This window comes from Cebus imitator, unplaced genomic scaffold (assembly GCF_001604975.1).
Source record: "Cebus imitator isolate Cc_AM_T3 unplaced genomic scaffold, Cebus_imitator-1.0 Scaffold429, whole genome shotgun sequence".
Classification (NCBI taxonomy): domain Eukaryota; kingdom Metazoa; phylum Chordata; class Mammalia; order Primates; family Cebidae; genus Cebus; species Cebus imitator.
The window spans coordinates 1,429,554-1,449,007 of record NW_016107744.1 but is presented as its reverse complement, the minus strand read 5'-3'; the positions used below and the strand labels follow the sequence as shown (position 1 = coordinate 1,449,007).

The window sequence follows — 19,454 nt, the reverse complement described above, 5'->3', positions numbered from 1 at the left end:
GAATGCCTTGTTGCTTAGAAATTTCTTCCACTAGATAACATAAACCATCACATTCAAGTTCAAAATTTCCAATAATTTCATCTCCATCTCAGACTTCAACACCCTGGCCATCTCTGTTCGTATTACTATCAGCATTTTGGTCAAAACCATTCAAAAAGTCTCTAGGAAGTTCCAAACTTTCCCACATCTTCTTGTCTTCTGAGCCCCCTAAACTGTTTCAATCTCTGCCCATTATCCAGTTCCAAAGTTTCTTCCACTTTTTCAGGTATCTTTATAGCAATGCCCCACTTGCAGTATCCGTTTTCTGTATTAGTTCTCACATTGCTATAAAGAACTACCTGAGACTGGGTAGTTTATAAAGAAAAGAGGTTTAATTGGCTCACAGTTTTGCAGGCTGTACAGGAGGCATGGCTTGGGAGGCCTCAGGAAACTTACAATCATGGTGGAAGGTAAAGAGGAAGGAGGCACATCTTACAAGGGTGGAGCAAGAGGAAGAAGACAGTAGGAAGTGATGGTATACATATTTAAACTGCCAGATCTCACAAAAACTAACTCACTATCAGGAGAACAGCAAGGGGGAAATCTGTCCCCATGATTCAATCACCTCCTACCAGGCCCCTTCTCCAACACTGGGGATTACAATTTGACATGATATTTGGTTGCAGACACAAATTAAAACCTTATCTGGTGGCAACAGTGATGGGGCCGAGAAGAGGTTGGATTCTGGAAATATTTTGACGGCAGAGACAAGATACCCTTGCTGGATAAAAGGATCAAGGGTGACCTGGGAGCTTGGAGTTGCCATCCACTGAGATGTTCCATATCATAACTTTCCTTGAAATATATTTATTTGTGAATACTTTGTAGATAAGAGCTCAGGATTTAAACTTACATATATCCGACATCAAATTCTGAAATGTTTATTTGCTAAATATCTGATGCTGTGGTAATCATTTCACTCTCTCAGTGTCAGTTTCCTCATCAGTAAAATTGGTTAAAAATGCCTGCATTCCAAGTTTTCTGTTGGGAGTAAATGTGATAATACATGCAAAGCATTTCACACACACAAAAAATGTACATAGTAAGTGCTCATTAAATTATAGATATGCTTTAGTAGTGCTCATAGTACAATTACTATTTTTATTTCAAATATTTTATGTCTTCTATTGGGTTGCATTCTTTTCCTTTCTTGTTTTCTTTCTTTCTTTCTCTTTCTTTCTTTCTTTCCTCCTTCTTTCTTTCTTTTTTCTTTTTTCTTTTTTTTAATAGGATTTTGTTCTCTCATCTGCTGGAGTGCAGGAGAATGATTATAGCTCACTGTAGCCTCTAACTCCTGGACCCAAGCAATCCTCCTCCCTCAACTTTCTGAATAGCTGGAATTAGAGACACACACCACAATGCCTAGATAATTTTTAAAAATGTTTTAAATGCTTTGTAGAGTCAGGGTCTCACTATGTTGACAAGATTTGTGTTGAACTCCTAGACTCAAGCAGTTCTCCCACCTCAGCCTCTCAAAGTGCTGTGATTACAGGCATCAGACACTGTGCCTGGCTCAGTTGCATTCCTGAAGATAGGCATTATCTTTTTATATCCCCTGCAGAAATAAGGCATACTGTGTATAGAATTATTAGTGCTCTGTCTGTGCATTAATCATCACCCGACTGACATGATGTTGTGGATGGGGAACCAGGTTACAAGGAATGACAGATACAAATGGATGATTGGCCTTTTCTTTTTATTTCTAAAGATGATAGAAATTTCACATTGACTTTTGTTGGTATACAAGTATCCTTTAGATGTGGAATATATCAGCAAAGCACAGCAAGTTAAGTTTCTACCACCATTACTTTTTTAAAAAATTTGTGTCCACAATGATCCCTTGAAGAGTTTTTCACTTGCTCATTCTCTTACCTTTTATTCTATGTAATTTTGGTGTGTAAATATACTAACCATGAAATAAGAATTGCTTAAAAGTGTTCTTGCTTGTAAAGGATACTCTTTAAATTTGCTGAAGTCCATTTTTCTTTTCCAAGCTTGTAGCAACCCTCTCCACCTTGGCATCATATGTAAATTTAATGAGCATTCACTCACTTTCATCACCTAGGTTATTGGGTCATTGATTGTTATTTCCTTTGTGCTTTTAGAACAAAGAGACTGTCTCAATCCATCTATTCTAGTCTTTCCTGTCCATGGACAATATTTTCCTGCTTCCATTGCACTTTAAGAATAAAAGCATTCTCATTTTCAATCTACTATTAAAATGGGAAAGTTGTTACTTCCCCAGATCTAATTATTTTAAAATAGAGTAGTTTTCTCTTCCCATTCTAAAAAAGGTTGCAATTTCATGAGTTTTTCTTTTCTTTTAATAATGGTCTTGGGACTATCCATGTTGAACATTATTAAGTATTTATTCAAAGGCAGTCAGCTCTTAAATTCAACCCCAAATTAGTAGCTGGCCAATTGGTTACTAACCTTTATTTTTTTTAAATCTTCTATTCCCCTATAATACATTTGCTTATAAAAAAAAGTTATTTAAAGTGTATTCAAATTACTATTCAGGAAGAATAAGAAAAAAACAGAATTGGGAATAATTAGAATAATTATTAAGGGAACAATTACAAGAGATGATAAGCTAGCAAAGCACTGACGCAATGAGGGGTTGATTGTTGGCAGAGGTTAATGTTGACTAGTGACAGAGAGCTTTAGGGAGAAGAGTACAGAAGAGCAACTCCAGTCTCTACAATCTTTACTGAATTATCCAAACCTATCAATATTAACTCCATCTCTATGACATCTACAGGAATATTCTTTTTAGAATGCAATTTTAATAATGTTACTCTTCTGTTTTAAACTCGTCTTGGTTCTGTTTGACCTGTTTGATAAAATACAAACTTCTGGCCAGGCACAGCAGCTCACGCCTGTAATCCCAGCACTTTGGGAGACCAAGGCAGGTGGGTCAGGAGGTCAGGAGTTCGAGACCAGCCTGGCCGATATGGTGAAACCCCTTCTCTACTAAAAATATAAAAATTAGCCGGGTGTGATGGTGCGTGCCTGTAGTCCGAGCTACTTGGGAGGCTGAGGGAGAAGAATCACTTGAACCAGGGAGGTGGAGATTGCAGTGAGCTGAGATTGAGCCACAGCACTCCAGCCTGGATGACATTGTAAGACTCTTTCTCAATAAATAAATAAATACAAACTTCTAAGTGTGAAAGGAAATGTCTTCCAAGTTCTTCTTTTTTTACCACATTTTTTTAAATATTCTATACAATCTGTTCCCCAAACCACATTCTTTACATTCATAGAATTTCCTTCCAGAGTAAATTATTTCATGTAGCTAACACACACAAGGACTAATACTTTTCCACACTCCTTATGGTTATAAGGTCTGTCACCAGTGTGTCATACCATGTGCCTTCAAAGGACTGGAAGAGAAAGGAAAGGTTTCCCATATTCCTAACATCACTGTGCAGTTCTTATCCACCTTATTCTTCCAGCCTGCCTCTACCCAAAAGGCACATTCTGCTATGATCATGTTGAACTCTTTGATGTTCCACTTAATCACCACTGTATTCCTTTTCTGAGCTTCCTCTGAAGAACGCTTGTCTTGTTTTTTCACAGTTCTCATTGACTCCCCTATGTTGTGACTGTATCTTGTACATATTTCTATCATAACTCCTTAGATTCTGAGGTGGCACTTATTACTTCTTTCAGAAATTGTTCCTCCTCTACTTTGAGTGATGCCAGGGAGCCTAACAGTTATGTGACTTTTGTCTCACATCACAGAGGATGAGCTCATGACCGAAACTGACCAGTCAGAATACTCCATCCCTATGGACACAGGGATTGGCCAGTGATAATCTATTTCCTAATCAGAACAAATCATAGCCCTTTGGTGAAATAGACATAGATTCCTTTGGATGGGAGTCAATGTATTCTTTCTCTGAGCTCATTAGGATCACAAGATGAGTCTTAGATCATCCTAAGGATCATCTAGAAATTAAGTCAGATAGAGAGAAATAGATCCAAAAAAACTGAAGAAAGGTAGAGTTCTGATGATATTATAAATGTCTAATTTAACCATTCTGAAAGTTAATATTACATGTCAAATTTACCTGTTATTTAGTCAACAAAATTGCCTAAATTGCTTAAGATGATTTCAGGTACGGATCAACATTTAATATGAAAATACTGCTGGATAACACTCATATGTTACTGCGCTGGTTTATTTATATGATGTCGCTCCTTTGTGTATTATTGATAGTTGTATCTCTTGCACTCAGCACACAGTGCCTAGAACGTAAGCAGGGGCTTATCAAATAATTTTGGAATACATGTTCCAGCCAAGCTTGTTAATCAAATATGGTAATAATTAAGAATATTGGCTCTGAAACCTGAATTTCTGGGATACATATCCTTGAATTTACCATAACTCAACATGCTTATCTTTAAAATGAGAATTATGATCATAACAACCCCTCAGATGATTATAAGAACTAAATTACATAATAAATATAAAAATGTTAGTTCAATCACTAGTACAGAGTATCCATGTAATAAATGTTAGCAGTTATCATTTATGTCTCCACGATCATCTATGTTACCTGCCATACATCCCACAATGATGTGGTTTACCTTAGTTACAAAACCCAACATAGCTTACCTTTGTTCCACTTACAAAGTAATTGGTTATTATCCATTACACGCAAACTAGTTTTCTTATAGAAAGAACCTGAGTGAAGCCAAATCAAAGAGCAAGGCTAAGAAACTGAATGTACATCAAACCCTGATGCTGAGATTATAAAAATGAAGACCCTGAAATTTCAACCTAAATGTTTTAATCCTCATTTCTCCATATTCACATTTGAAAACTATTTTTCAGCTATTCCAGCAGGTAACTAGGTCACTATTTTTCTCCACAGTTTTAGATGTTTGATTTGGTACTATGTGAGTGAATCTACACAATGAAGGCCCATCAAGAAAGCCTGATGAACAAGTGGACAGAAAATCAATAAGGATACAGAATACTTGAACAACTCTATCAACCAACCTCAACTAATTGGCATTTATAGAACACTCCAGCTAACACTAGTGGAATACATATTCTTTTGAAGTGGGTACAGTACATTTATCAACACATATCAACTTCTGGTCCCTAAAATAAACCATAATAAATATAAGAAGATTCAAGTCACACAGAGTATATTCACTGACCACAATAAAATTAAATAAGAAATGAATAACAGAAAATTTTCTGAGAAAATCTTCAAGTATTTGGAATCTAAATAACACACCGGGAATAAGACATGGGGCAATTACAAATGAAATGGAGAAGTACCTTAAAGTGAAATGAAACTTCAACAAACCAAAATTTGGAAGATTTCCTACATGGTACACTTAGGAGAAAATTTACAGAATAAATGCTTAAAATAGAATAGAAGAAGGGTCTCAAGTTAATGACCTCAGCTTCTACCTTAGAAAACTAGAAAAAAGAAGAAGAATTTGAATTCAAAGTAGGTAGAAAAAGGAAATGTTGATTAGAAAGGAAATCTATGAAATAGAAAACAAGAAAGAAAATCAATTACAAGAAAGGTTATTTTTGAAATCAATAAAATTTATAAAGGTCCAGCTAGACAAATCAGGAAAAAGAGAATAATACACAAATTACCATTATCTGGAATGAAAGAAGTTATATCATTAGAGATGCTAAAGTTGTTAAAGGGATAATAAAGGAATAGATCCTGTAAAACTTTATGCCAATAAATTAAACATTTTAGATGAAATGGGCAAAGTCTTTAAGAAAGAAATAAACTACCAATGCCCACATTAAAATAAACAATTCACCATATATTAACAAAATTAAATTATTAGTGAAAACCTTCACGGAATAATATTTCAGGTCCCTGCTGTTGTACTGGTAAATCTAACAAACATTCAAAAAAGACAACAGAAATTTTATACAAATTCTCCCAGAAAGTTGAAAAAGATAATAGTTGCCATTATATGATGCTATTATAGTGACAACAAGGTGACAAACATTACAAAAAAGAAAACTACACATTAATATCCCTCATGAGCACAGATGCAAAATTTCTAAACATGTTTTTAGCAAATTAAATCTAATGATTTATTTTGAAAAAGTTTAATATATTATGAATAAATGGTATTTGTCTCAGCAAAGATGGTCTAACATTAAAAAAATCATTGTCGTTTACCACATTAACAAATAGATAGATAGATAGATGATAGATAGATAGATAGCCATCTTGATCGATGCTGGAGAAAAGCATTGAATTGAGTCAACATATATTTCTGATTAAAACTTTTAGCAATGTAGAAATAGCATGCAACATCTTCAACCTGATAAAAGGTATTTATAAACATTTAGAGACATCATACCTAATGGATAAAGACTGAAGGTATTGCTTTTAAAATTAGGAATAGCATAAAGGTTTGCTCTCACCACTTCTATTTAACACTGTACTAGATAAATATGCAAAAATGAATTGTATTCTATGTACAGCAACACAAAAATTAGAAATGAAATTTTAAAATGATACTATTCATAATAGTCTGGAAATGTGAAATACTTAGAGATAAATCTGAAAAATGTAATATGAAAAATGTATTCACTAAAAACTAGATCACTGATAGAAAGAAAGAGTACCTAAAGGAAGGGAGAGGCATAGTGTGTGTATTCATGCATCAGTCAATATTGCTAAGATGTCAACTCTCCCAAATTGTTTTATAAACACAATGCACATTTCCTGCAGTTCCAGTATAATTCTTGTAGAAGTTTACAAAGTCATTCTTAAACTCATACGCAAAAGACAAAAGAAACTTAAAAAAACAAAAACAAAAACAAAAACAAAGAGGACTAACAGGACCTTACTTCAGAATTTACTGTAAAGCTACAGTGATCAAGACTGTGTAGTACTAGAGCCAAGAGAGACAAATATATCAATAGAACAGAATAAAATAGCCAGAAATAGACCCACACATATATAGTTTACTGATCTTCAGTAAATATGCAAAGACAATGTAGTAGAGAAAAATATAGACTTTTCAAGAAATGACTTTTGAACAATTATGAAGAAAAGAAAAAAGGAAGGAAGGAAGGAAGGAAGGAAGGAAAGAGGGAAGGAGAAAGAAAAGAAAAGAGAAAAGAAAGAAGGAACAGAAGAAGGAAGAAGGAAGGAACAGAGGAAGGAAGGGAAAAGAGGACAAAAGAAAAGAAGGAATAAAGGAAAGGAGAAAAAGAGAAAAGAAAAAAAATTGATCCAGACCTCACATCAGTACAAAAGTTAACTCAAAATTGATCACAAATCTAAACATAAAACTAAAATATTTCTAGAATTAACAAAAGAAAAAACATAACCTTAAGCTATCAAAGTATTTCTTAGCTATATTAACAATAGCTCTACTAGCTAAAAAAAATATAGTAAAGTAGATTTTATTAAAATTAAAACCTTTGGCTTTTAGAAAGACATTGCTGTGAAGCCAAACATAGACTGCAACTTGGAAAAAAATACTTGCAAGTCATAGCAAGTCATATATCCAATAAAGAACCTGTATTTATAATACAGAAAAGAAACTTCAAAACTCAACAATAAAACAAACAATACAAATTCTTAAAATGGCAAAGAATTTAAACTGACCCTTCACCAAGAAAGACATATGAGGAGAAATAAGCACATGAAAAAAAGTTTATATAATTAGTCATTACAGAAATACAATTTAAACCATAATGAGGTACCATTAGAACATCTGAAATTAAAAGACTTAACTCATTTTTGACAAAGGAGCCAAGAAATATGTATTTCGTGGTTCTGTACTTCCACTTATTTTTATAAAACATCAGAACAACACCATTTTTGAGCCAATGCAATTAACCAGTGACTTGAAAAGAGATTTTCTCTTAATACAATCTGGATCTTTACATATTATAGCATAATATGCAGTACTAATTACTAATTACTAATCATTGAGATAGTTATAACCTGAGTGCAAAACCAAATATCTAAATTACCACACCAAGGACTACTAATGAATCAGTTTCATCTTCAGTTATTAAATACAAACATCTTTTGTATAAAAATAACATTAGTCATGTTTTCAAAACACTTAAAACATTATTAAATCAATAAAAAAGTACATAGAGGCCGGGCTTGGTGGCTCACACCCTGTAATCCCAGCCCTTTGTGAGGCCGAGGAGGGCGGATCACGAGGTCAAGAAATCAAGACTATCCTGCCAACATGGTGAAACCCCATCTCTACTAAAAATACAAAAATTAGCTGGATGTGGTGGTGCACACCTGTAGTCCCAGCTACTCTGGAGGCTGAGGCAGGAGAATCACTTGAACCTGGGAGATGGAGGTTGCAGAGAGCCGAGATCGCGCCACTGCACTCAAGCCTGGCAACAGAGCAAGACTCCGTCTCATAAGAAAAAAAAAAGTACATAGAAATTCCAACATATGCAGTTTAACTTACACTAAAGATGACAGCAGACTTTGACCCTATTTTAATTCTATTACGTGGCTACTGAGTGTAAAACACTGAGAGGCACATCATTATGTTAAAATTAGAACAACTAAGAGATATGAATATGAAGAAAAATCCTAATCCAAGTAACTGGGAAAAATTCATATTTTACCTTATTTTTATATCTAGTCATTGGCTCAAAATTATTTGTTTCCATTCAGTCTAGTCTTTCTAAAATTTCATTTGTTATGCTTATTCAGAAAACATGTTTAAATTACAAATCTGTTTTAAATAATGTTTATAAAATGCATGTATGATGTCATTACCTATATCCATTTGCATTGGCCCATCAAAATAAATTAGTATTTAAGGACATTGGTGAAAAATAATTTGTCACTATATGGGTCAGCTCCCTTAATAATAACTGACATTTATATAACACCATTTGTAGAGCAATTTCATATCAAGTCTCCAAATATTTATTCATTAATATTTACAATATTTCTATGCATTATTTGGCAAACATTAATCTCCATTTTTACCAACTTTCAAAGCAAAGCCATAGGTCATTAAATGACATGAACCTAGTGACTCTATATTTTGTAACTTACAGTCTATGTCTATCTGCCCAGAAGAAAAATATATATATATACATCTAACATGAATTAGTTTAGCTATCATAGTAGTGAAATATCTAATTGGCACTTTGTTCTTTATTCCCACCTTTTTATATGCAATCCAGTCAAACACCCTGTCAATATCTGTTGCCTGTAGCACTTCCTGTGATACTGGATGGGAACTGGCCAAACCGTCCAGCAGCATCACTTCATGCAGAACATCGGTCAGAAACCTCTGTTTTTCCTGCAATACAGTAGACAGGGCAATATCGTAGGTGATTCGTGGTTAGACAGAATGTGTATCATGACATGAACATAACGTGTGTCACTTAATTGCTGATGTTCATCAGACTTCCATGGCATGACTCACCTATAAAGAGAACCCAGTAAAAAATGCACCTTAATTTACTCTAAAACCGAGGTGGTTGACTTGAACACAACATGAAATAAAATCAACGGACTACGTTGGTTCCTAAATACATAAAAAGAGTGGACTCTGTGTTTTAACAGTGGCTAAAGCAAATTTGGACAATAGACAATCACATAGTAACAATGATAAGATGCAGGCTTATTTGTGCATGTTACAGGGTAAACACTGTAACTCCAGTCCCAAATCTTTTAGAAAAGTTCAGTATAATAAATATTAACCATCTGTTATTCATACCATGGATTTCTAGTACCATTTGAACAGCTCTTTCTTTTTTTCCGGGTCCTTCTCTCTTTCCTGCCCTTTTCACACTTTCACACAAAACACACACACACACGCACATGCACATTTATTTTCTGAAAAATTTCAAGAGACCAAAATAGTGGAGATAAAGTGGAGATCAATAGCTATTAATAATCTATTACCATGAAGTGAAAACAGAAAAATCATGAGACTTCAATTCTCTGCCTGTTGAGACATTAGTATTTGCTCTGGTAAAAGCTGATTTGCTATGTTAAAAAATACACTATAAAGAAAAATACTTCTCTTTTTTTTTTTCTTGAAAATTTGCTTTAAAGAAACAGCTAGGGTTTCATTAATAGAAATGCTGGTAGCTAGTAGTCCTCCTGGCCTCCTGCCTTCATTGAAGGAGCAGAGGAAGAAAAAAGAAACTGCAAAATATAACAAGGGCTAAATAGCCCCTAGATAGTTATGACCTGAGGAGTATCATTACAGAGATTAAGACTCCAATGCTTAAATTGCTCTAGCTAATTCTGAACTCACTCCTGGAGTCTCCCAGATTTGAGCCCAGCAGATAAACAGCATGTTATTTCTGAGTGAGTCGTAATTTCAAACTGAGAGTACACCAATCCTGGGTATAAGGAAATGGAAATGGAGAAAAAATATGCCAAGAAAAGAATTGTTAACTGGACATATATGTGTTTGTGGTAATTTAAATCTGGCTTTAAAGAAGGATTTTTTTTTTCATCCTCATTTGCTCAATAATTTAGTATGTTTAATTGATTATTTAGGCATCCAACTATATACTGTGAGGTTTGTTTTCTAATAGGTTATGTTTTATAATCTATGGTCCATATATTTAACTTCTACAGTCCTCTCTTGCTCTAAGAGTTTCATAGCAATGGTCTTTGCTCTATCCAAGAGGACTATATGCAACCACTGAATCAAATCACACTTTGATTCCCAGAGGGCTGTTCCTGACCCTAAGAGGCCACAGATGAAAAGTTCAAACTTAGGCTGAATTAAGTGAATTAAGTGACAAATACTACATAATACTGTATTTCTTCTCAAACCAATTTTCTAGTGAGTAGAAATAAACCTTATGTTTTAAAATTTTAAGATTAATAAGAGTAGTATTCACATTGTTCATTTAAGTTCACTAAAAAGCAATAAGATCTCAGAAAAATAGCCTAGACTTACAGAATAAGAAAAAATTAAGTATCAGTTTCAAAAGAAACAATTTAATGTTACTTTTAAGCAGATACACAATTTTGTTATTCATTCAATTTAAAAACGTAGATGAAAACTACCTGATATTAGAACTAATGGGAGATATTATGAAATTATAATTACTCTTCAACTTGACCAATGAACACTTTTGTTTATAAGAAATACCAGTTGAAGATGTGATTCCATTCTGAAGATAAAATAATATTTAGCCATTTAAACAGCAATTACCTCCTCTATTACAAATCACTTAAGCACCTGATCTAAAACAACCAGGTAAAGTGAACTTAAAATAATGTTTTATTTAAATCTTCATCTTAATATTTAATAACAATAAATATTGATCAATATTAAAATTTACTAAACATACCTTGGTTTGCTAGAGATGTAATTTTTTAATGGTATAAAGTAAATGGCAATGTAATTTTTAAAATAAAATCTAAAGTAAATTCCAAAGAGGAAATTTTCCTGTTAAAAGAAATATGAATTATATATTATATATTGCCTCATGCTTCTGGAGAAAAATAAAAACAAACCTTGCCTAGTCAGTAGAATTTCAATAAGCAGTGTTTAAGTTTTGTAGTGTTAAATCATTAGCAAAAGATTCATCTGTCTACCTCGTTGGAGAGAATTATAATATGTAATTGAAAAAAACAAAAGGCTTATGTACATAAATGGGTTAAGAAAGAGGGGAAACAAAAAGCCTGGCAGGATAACACTCACAAAGCCCAGAATTTTCTTTTCTCCTCCTCCTTAAATTGAGGAGGAAAAAAAGAAAATTCTAGCCAGAGGCAAACTCAATTTAACAGACTTGCAGAGTTTCCAGCAGAGAAGGTGCTAATTTTGTATAAAGACCTGTGTCACTATAAAATAAGAAATGATCTTTGCTTGTCAGCCCTGGCAGGGGTTCTCGTCATCATCAAAATCAACAACATCCCCAGGATTAAGTATTGGTTAATTGCCTACTGTTTACCAGAAACTATGAAAGCTTAAAAATGAAGAAATCCTAACTTTAATGTGAGATAAGAGATAAAACAAAATAGTTGGTCATAGTGAATGAAATAATCGTTTTATCTTACAGGCTGAATATGCTAAAGTGGTTTTGAGAAAAGCAATACTGATATGGTTAGGCTCTGTGTCCCACTCAGATCTCACCTGGAATTACCATAATCCCCATGTGTCAAGGCAGCGCCAGGTGGAGATAACTGAATCATGGGGGCTATTTCCCCCATACTGTTCTCCTGATAGTAAGTCAGTCTCATGAGATCTGATGATTTTATAAACGGGAATTCCCCTGCCAAGCTCTCATTCACCTTCTGCCATGATTGTGAGGCCTCTCCAGCCACGTGGAACTGTAAGTCAATTAAACCTCTGTCCTTCATAAATTAACCAGTCTCACATATGTGTCTATTAGTAGCATGAGAACAGACTAATACAAATACTATAAAACAGAATGATTTGTAGAATGTTTACTGGAAGAAGTAGAATTTGATCTGTCTCTTGAAGGAAATTCAAAGTTTGGTGTGTGGGTGTGTGTGTGGCGGGGGTGCGTACACATGTGTGTGGAAATAATATATTTGTGGTGAACATTCAATAGGTAGTTATCATTTTACATCATATTTTAAGGTCACCATGTTAAGTTATCTAACACTTTGAAAAAGCAGCACAGTAAGACAAAATAGAGAACTTTAAAATCTGTTTAAAAGAAGTTCAGTGTCAGAAGTAACCATAAATTCCACCACTTTAATATAGATACTAGAGTGGTTGAATATGTGCCCACATTTAAATAGTTAAATAATATCAAATATATCATTTTGTGTTCAACTATTTTCAAAAATCTATTGCATTTGAATTTTTGGCGAAGAGTACAAAGGCATTTAAGAAAGTAAAGAAAATGTGAGTAAATGCAGAGTTGAGAATGAACATTATATAAAATAATGCTGCCATTATTTTATGTATTAATTCATTCATTTAGCAAATATATATTAAATTACCACTCTATGACAGATACTGTGCAGCATCTGAAGAATGAATATATAAGCAAAACCCAGTCCTTAATCTTAAATAACTCGAGTAGAACACAAAAATACAGGTAAACAGCAAACTGTAATATAATATGATGGATGCTATAAAACACAGAGGATGAAATGATTAATTAGTTCAAAAAAGGCTTTATAGGGGAGGTGACATTAAAGTGGGTTGTTGAAGAATGAGCATTTACTCAGATAAATGGGGAAACAACTAAAAAAAGGGCAAATATGGCAGAGGAAACATGAAAAAAAAGACACTGCATTCTCAATTAGCAGGCTGAAGTTTGGTCTTAATAGGCAGCAGCAGGCATAACAACATAATAAAGGTAGTGGCTTAGGAAAATTAACTTATCTGCAGTACACAGGATTATTTGATGCATATAAAAAGGAGACAGGAAGTGGGATGTAGCGATGATGTATTAGAACAAGCTGTTCCTGAAGGACTGTTGGATCTGAGATATTTGCAGTGAAAAAAAATCCAATCATTGTGATACTTTGATGCCTTCGTTCCCTTAGTAGATGAAGGAGAGGAAATACTCAGAGATAACTACATGGTTCTTAGACTTGGTGAAACTTAAACAAAAATGTGGGAGGAACTATTGACAGAACTGGAGAAGTGAAAAAAAGTTTGGTTTGGAGGGTATGCTAAAAAAAATCAGTTTTAGACATTTTCCAAGGAAAATTAAGGTAAATATCTAAAAGTATATGTGCTACAGGCAATTGAAAGTAAAAGCCTGAGTCTAAGATAAGATGCAAGTGCTAAAAATCTTTTGACAATAAATAGTAGTCTGTACAGAAATATAAGTGAAATATCACAAAGAATTCACTCTCTCAAAAGTTATTTATTACAATATTTGCATTTCATATACTGACATTCAGTAGCATCTGTGAAGAGAATTATTAATAGTTCTTATCACAGCATTACATAACCCTGAGAAATTATATTTCTTAATGTCTTGTAATGGCTTCTGCCTAAACATGTCAAAGTCTGAGGGTTTAAAAGAGAATATGCCTGATGTAGCCACAATCACTGGTGACGGATGGGAAAATGGGAAATAAGTGTAAGGATATTGGCATGTTCCCATAAAAAGGCTGACTAATTTTAAGGAAGACCAATACAAGGCAGATATTTTGACTTTGTCACCAAGAAAAACAAACAAGCAAACAAACAAAAGTAGGCCAACCGATTACAGAATAATCTCAATCAAGATCAAAGAAAGTCAGGCACATCGAACCAGAGGCAAGGAAGATAAGAGCCAAGGCTGAACCAATTCAATTTGTTGTGAGGTATTCATAGGCATGGAGAAAGCAGAAGAAAATTTGTCAAAGCAGACATTGGTTACATCAGAGCAGCTACAAATACTCAATTTTCTAGAGGACAGATCTGAACATAAATGGCTTTTCTGGTATTCCTAGGATAAAAGGCAGACATATTGCAGCCCCCAGACTGGATATCTGCCATTCACTAGCTGTATGACCTTGAGCAAGTTATTCAAACTTTTTAGACCTCAGCATCCTCAGTTGTAAACACATGTGGTTGTGAATATTAAATAAGATAATTAGTTCTACAAATATTTATTAAGCACCTGCTATATCCCAGATGGTATGCCTGGTTCCGGGGACAGAAAGATAAAAAGACGTAAATCCTACATGCAAAGACTATAGAGTAGGACAGATAAAGATGAAAACAAATGTTAAAACACAACCTGCTATATGTAAAAATAGAAGTAAGTTCAGAATGTAGTGTGACTACACTGAAAAGGCTGTTATGTATCCTGCCTGAGTCAGAGAAGAGTTTGAATTGAACATTTAAGGCTGATTTGAGTTTTCTAGGAGGAATGGCAGAAAGGGGCATTCTGGACAGAAAAGAATATGTGGGAAAAGGAGACCTGAGATACCATGGTTTGTTTGGTGGACTACAGAGTTTTGTGTGGCCAAAGTCAGAGAGTATAACACAGTAAATTACTAGTGATGAGAAAAGGAAGATAGATAATAAGGAAATCATCACGATTTCTCCATGTCTAGTCAGAAAGCTAGGGTTAGAAAGTTACATCATCAGGGCCACATTTAGAGATATAACTGAATTATCTCTGAATATCTCTGAACAGTGGGAAAGTGGACTAGAGTGATGAGCAACTGGAAACAGAGAAACAGGATAATATTGCATGATTGTACATAAATAACACACAATAGGTGATTTATCTTGTGATTAAAACACATTGCACCAATTTTTTATCTAAAACTTAGCTCAATTTTATATCTAATGGTGAACAACTAATGTATTTACTTTGAAATCTGAAATGCATACATTAAGTATAGATATAAACATAAATGTAGGCAGACATATAATGTATGTAGATGCAAATATAGATATCCAAATACAGTTATTTCATTTTCGTTATTTTAATTCGTTTATGTAATATCCTATCTAGATTTTTACTGTTTACAATATCTGGATATAATTTCTTAGATACAGATAAAGGAACTTTTTTAATTCTTGGAATCAAACCAATAAAATGTCTGACTAAAATTATAATGTTTGAACAATGCAATCTAATTCCACATATGTTTACTGACTCCCTCATCTATAGGAGGTCCTGTGTTAGAAGCGAAGGAGACATGATTGAGACACAATTTTACCTTCAAGCAACTCCATTATGGTATGAAAGATAGATACATGTACAGCCCATTAATGCCATGTAATGGGTACAGTATTATTAATAATATAAAATACTGTGGGATTAGAGAGTAGAGAGGATGTTATGAGTAAAAATGCTTTCAGTGTCTAAGACCATGTTGATTCAAATTTACTTGATCTATCATAAAGATAATAAATAGGATATATCATTTATGTTTTACTTCTCTGGAAACCTATATTATAACATGATAAAGACATTAAGGAGTCCCTAGGTTAAACAAAATACCACATGAATTATTACTAAACTGAACTTCTTACTTATACAAGGCTAGAATGAAGGACAGACGTATAATTAGCATTGCACAGTTGGTGTTTTTCGTTCTTGTTTTTCATTACCTATTCAAATCATGACAAAGGTTAAAGCAGAGAAACGTGACCAAGAGTTCAAAAAAAGTAAATATATCAGGGGAAAACATCCATCAGATTTACTCTGTGTGAAATAGTATCCCTGTAACTTTGCAATTATCATCTTTTGTAAGCATGTATCACAATGCCATATTTGTGAAAATTAGAAATTATGCATCTTCAAGTTTCCTGTAACATTGAAAGAAATTTACTTTATAAATTTTATATTGTTATCCAACTTTTTTATAGAGTTCTATAATGTCCAAAAGTATTTTAACTTTTACCAGTTGAAAGTTAGCTAGGTTTACTAGTGAAAAATAATATCATCATTTAGTTAACTAGTAAATAATTTATGCACAGCTAAATCATACTGATAGAGAAAGTAAAAGCTAGTGAAAATAAATGTTGCTTCCATATAGCCATGCACTTTAAAAATTAACTTTTCAAAATCTCATGTGTAAAATATACTTCTCCATAATGTTAATAATTATTTTCACTTGCAGTTTGTTAAAACAGTTCATTTATACTAAAGCCAATCTTGTGTAAACACATTTATATACAGAAGGTATTTTTGAAAAATAATTTTAAAAACAATCGCCACTAATGCCTACAATGAAATAAGCACTCTACTGAAAAGTTTACCTCTTTATTTGTTTGCAAAACCTTTTATGGAAAGTGGTACATGATCACAAGACTCCAGCCATATCTCTTGTTGATATAACATTATTCTGTGATTTCACACAAGCATTACAAGTAACTGAAATAATGTGTTTCATATGTTATTTCTTTCAACCATCAACTATGTTTCATTCAATGCCAAGCCACAAAATCTCTATGATGCCTTAATCAGTGTACAAACTAAAAAAGCAATTATATTTGTATAAGAATGTATCAGATGATTTTTGTGCCTCTCATCATCCCAGATAATCCTCTGCAGAGTTTTTATGAGTTGCTATACTCTCAAACATGATGAACACAGAGAAAGTGGGTTAAATTGTGGGTCTGCTCCGTGACTAAACCCTTCAGCTGCCTCATGTTTTGTTTTTTAACATCCAAGCTGAGTGCGTCATGTCTCATTTTATCCAAGATTTGATGCAGCTAATGGAAAATGCTAAGATAGAACACAACATGAACTTAATTATATACAATCAAATTCTTATTCTTCTGCAGACTTACTCAAGAACCTTAAAAATATAGCAATATTGATATAACAGAACTTATCAGTCACTCACGTTTTCATTAATTATGAAAATCCTGGGTCTTATGCAACAATTGTGAATGTGCTTCAAATAATGTCAATCACAGTAATAATTATGAACAGGCTGTCTAACTACATAGTTCATTCTGATTCTAGCAGCCCAAAAAATCGCTGCAGATAATCTCCATATGCCATGTGCTTTCATATAACCCTTTAAAAATATGCATCTCACGTAGTTTTCATTTTTGATGATTTTTTTGTTGCTTAAACTATGAATTGTGATCATAAAATATTCTTTTTAATAAACATTATTGTGTAAATTTAAGGTGTACAGCATATCATGGGATATACACAGACAGTAAAACGGTTACTATAGTGAAGCAAATTAACATATCCATCATCTTAGTTACCTATTTTTTGGGGGGGTTTTGGGGCAAGAGCAGCTAAAATCTACTCATTTAGCATGAATCACAGACACAGTATTATTTTATTATTTATAGGCTTCATGTTGTATCTTAGATATCTAGACTTGTTCATCCTACATAACTTTTAATTTGTATCCTCTGAACTACATCTTCCCATTTTTGGACCACCTCTCCACTTATACCAACTGCTTTCTTCTCTGTCTCTATATATTTGAGTTTTTTTAAAAACAAAAAATATCCCACATATAAGTGAAATCATGCAATATTGTTCTTTCTGTGTCTGGTTTATTCACATAGCATAATTTGTTCCAGGCTCACCCATGATATGGCAAATGGCACTATTTTATTCTTTTGAACAAAATGTGTGTGTGTGTGTGTGTGTGTGTGTGTGTGTGCATATACACAAAATTTCCTCACTGACAAACACGTTGTTTCCATATCCTGGTTATTGTGAATAATGCTTCCGTGAACATTGGAGTACATACATCTTTACAAGATGGTGATTTCATTTCCTTTGTGTATATATGCAGAAGAGGGATTGCTGGGTCATGCAGTAGTTCTATTGTAATCACTGAAGAAACCTCCATACTATTTCCCATAATAGCTGTGTATTCCTACCAGGTATACAAGACTTTCCTTTTCCCCGCAACTTTTCCAGCATTGGTTATCTTTTAACATTTTGATAATAGTCATCTTAGCAGGTATAAAGCGGTATCTCATAATGATTTTGATCTGAATTTCTTTGATGGTTAATGATGTTGAGCATTTGTTCATTTATCTGCTGGCGATTTTTATGTCTCTTTTGGAGACATGTCTATTCTGGTCTTTTGCTCATTTTCCAATTATTTCTTTTTCCACTATTAAGTTGTATATGTTCTTTATATCTTTTGGACATGAATACCTTATCAGATATATGGTTTGCAAACATTTTCCCATTCCACAGACTGCCATTTTATTTCATTGCTTCCTTTGCTGTACAGAAGCTTTTTAGTTTGATGTAGTCCCATTTATTTATGTTTTCTTTTGCAGCCTGAGGTTTTGGTGTATCACACCAAGATATCATTGCTGATACCAATGTCCAAGAGTTTTTCCCCTATGTTTTCATATAAAAGTGTTATAATTCCAGGTCTTACATTTAGATCTTATGTATTTTGAGTTGATTTCTATGGATGGTGTAAGACAAGAGCCTCATTTTGTTCTTTGACATATGGAAATCTAGCTTTCTCAGCGCTATGTTTTAAAGACACAGTGTTTTTCTCATTGTGTCTTCTTGGTGGCATTGTCAAAAGTTAGCAGAGGACATATATTTGGATTTATTTCTGGACTCTCTATTCTTTTCCACTGCTCTATGTGCCTAATTTAATGCCATCACCACCCTCTTCTGATCACTATATCCTTCTAATATATTTTAAATCAGGAAGTGTGATGTCTCCAGCTTTGTCCTTTTTGCTCAAGATTGCCTAGGCTATTCAGGGTTTTTTATGTTTCCATATAAATTTAGAATTGTTTTCTTCCATTTCTGTGAAAAATGCCCTTGGGATTTTGAGAGGAATTATGTTGAATCTGTGCATTGCTTTAGGTAACATAGACATTTTAACATATTAATTCTTTACATCCATGAGCATGTGATTTATTTCCATTTACTTGTATCTCCCTTTTTATTTCTGAGCTATCTGTTCATATTTCTTCACTTTATTTTTAATTTTTTTTTATTTGAGTCTTCTCTCTTTTTTTAAATTAGGCTAGCTAAAAGCTTGTTAATTTTGTTT

The 19,454-nt window shown here is 33.4% G+C and overlaps 1 protein-coding gene across 1 annotated transcript in view; it reads right to left on the bottom strand.

The window, feature by feature from the left end:
* Positions 1–19,454, bottom strand: part of TRHDE (thyrotropin releasing hormone degrading enzyme) — a 391,885-nt gene that overhangs the window by 152,634 nt on the left and 219,797 nt on the right. Inside the window, exon 6 of the mRNA XM_017510084.2 lies at positions 9,202–9,339. Within this exon, the coding sequence (XP_017365573.1) occupies positions 9,202–9,339 (138 nt within the window). The remainder of the gene's footprint in view (positions 1–9,201; positions 9,340–19,454) is intronic.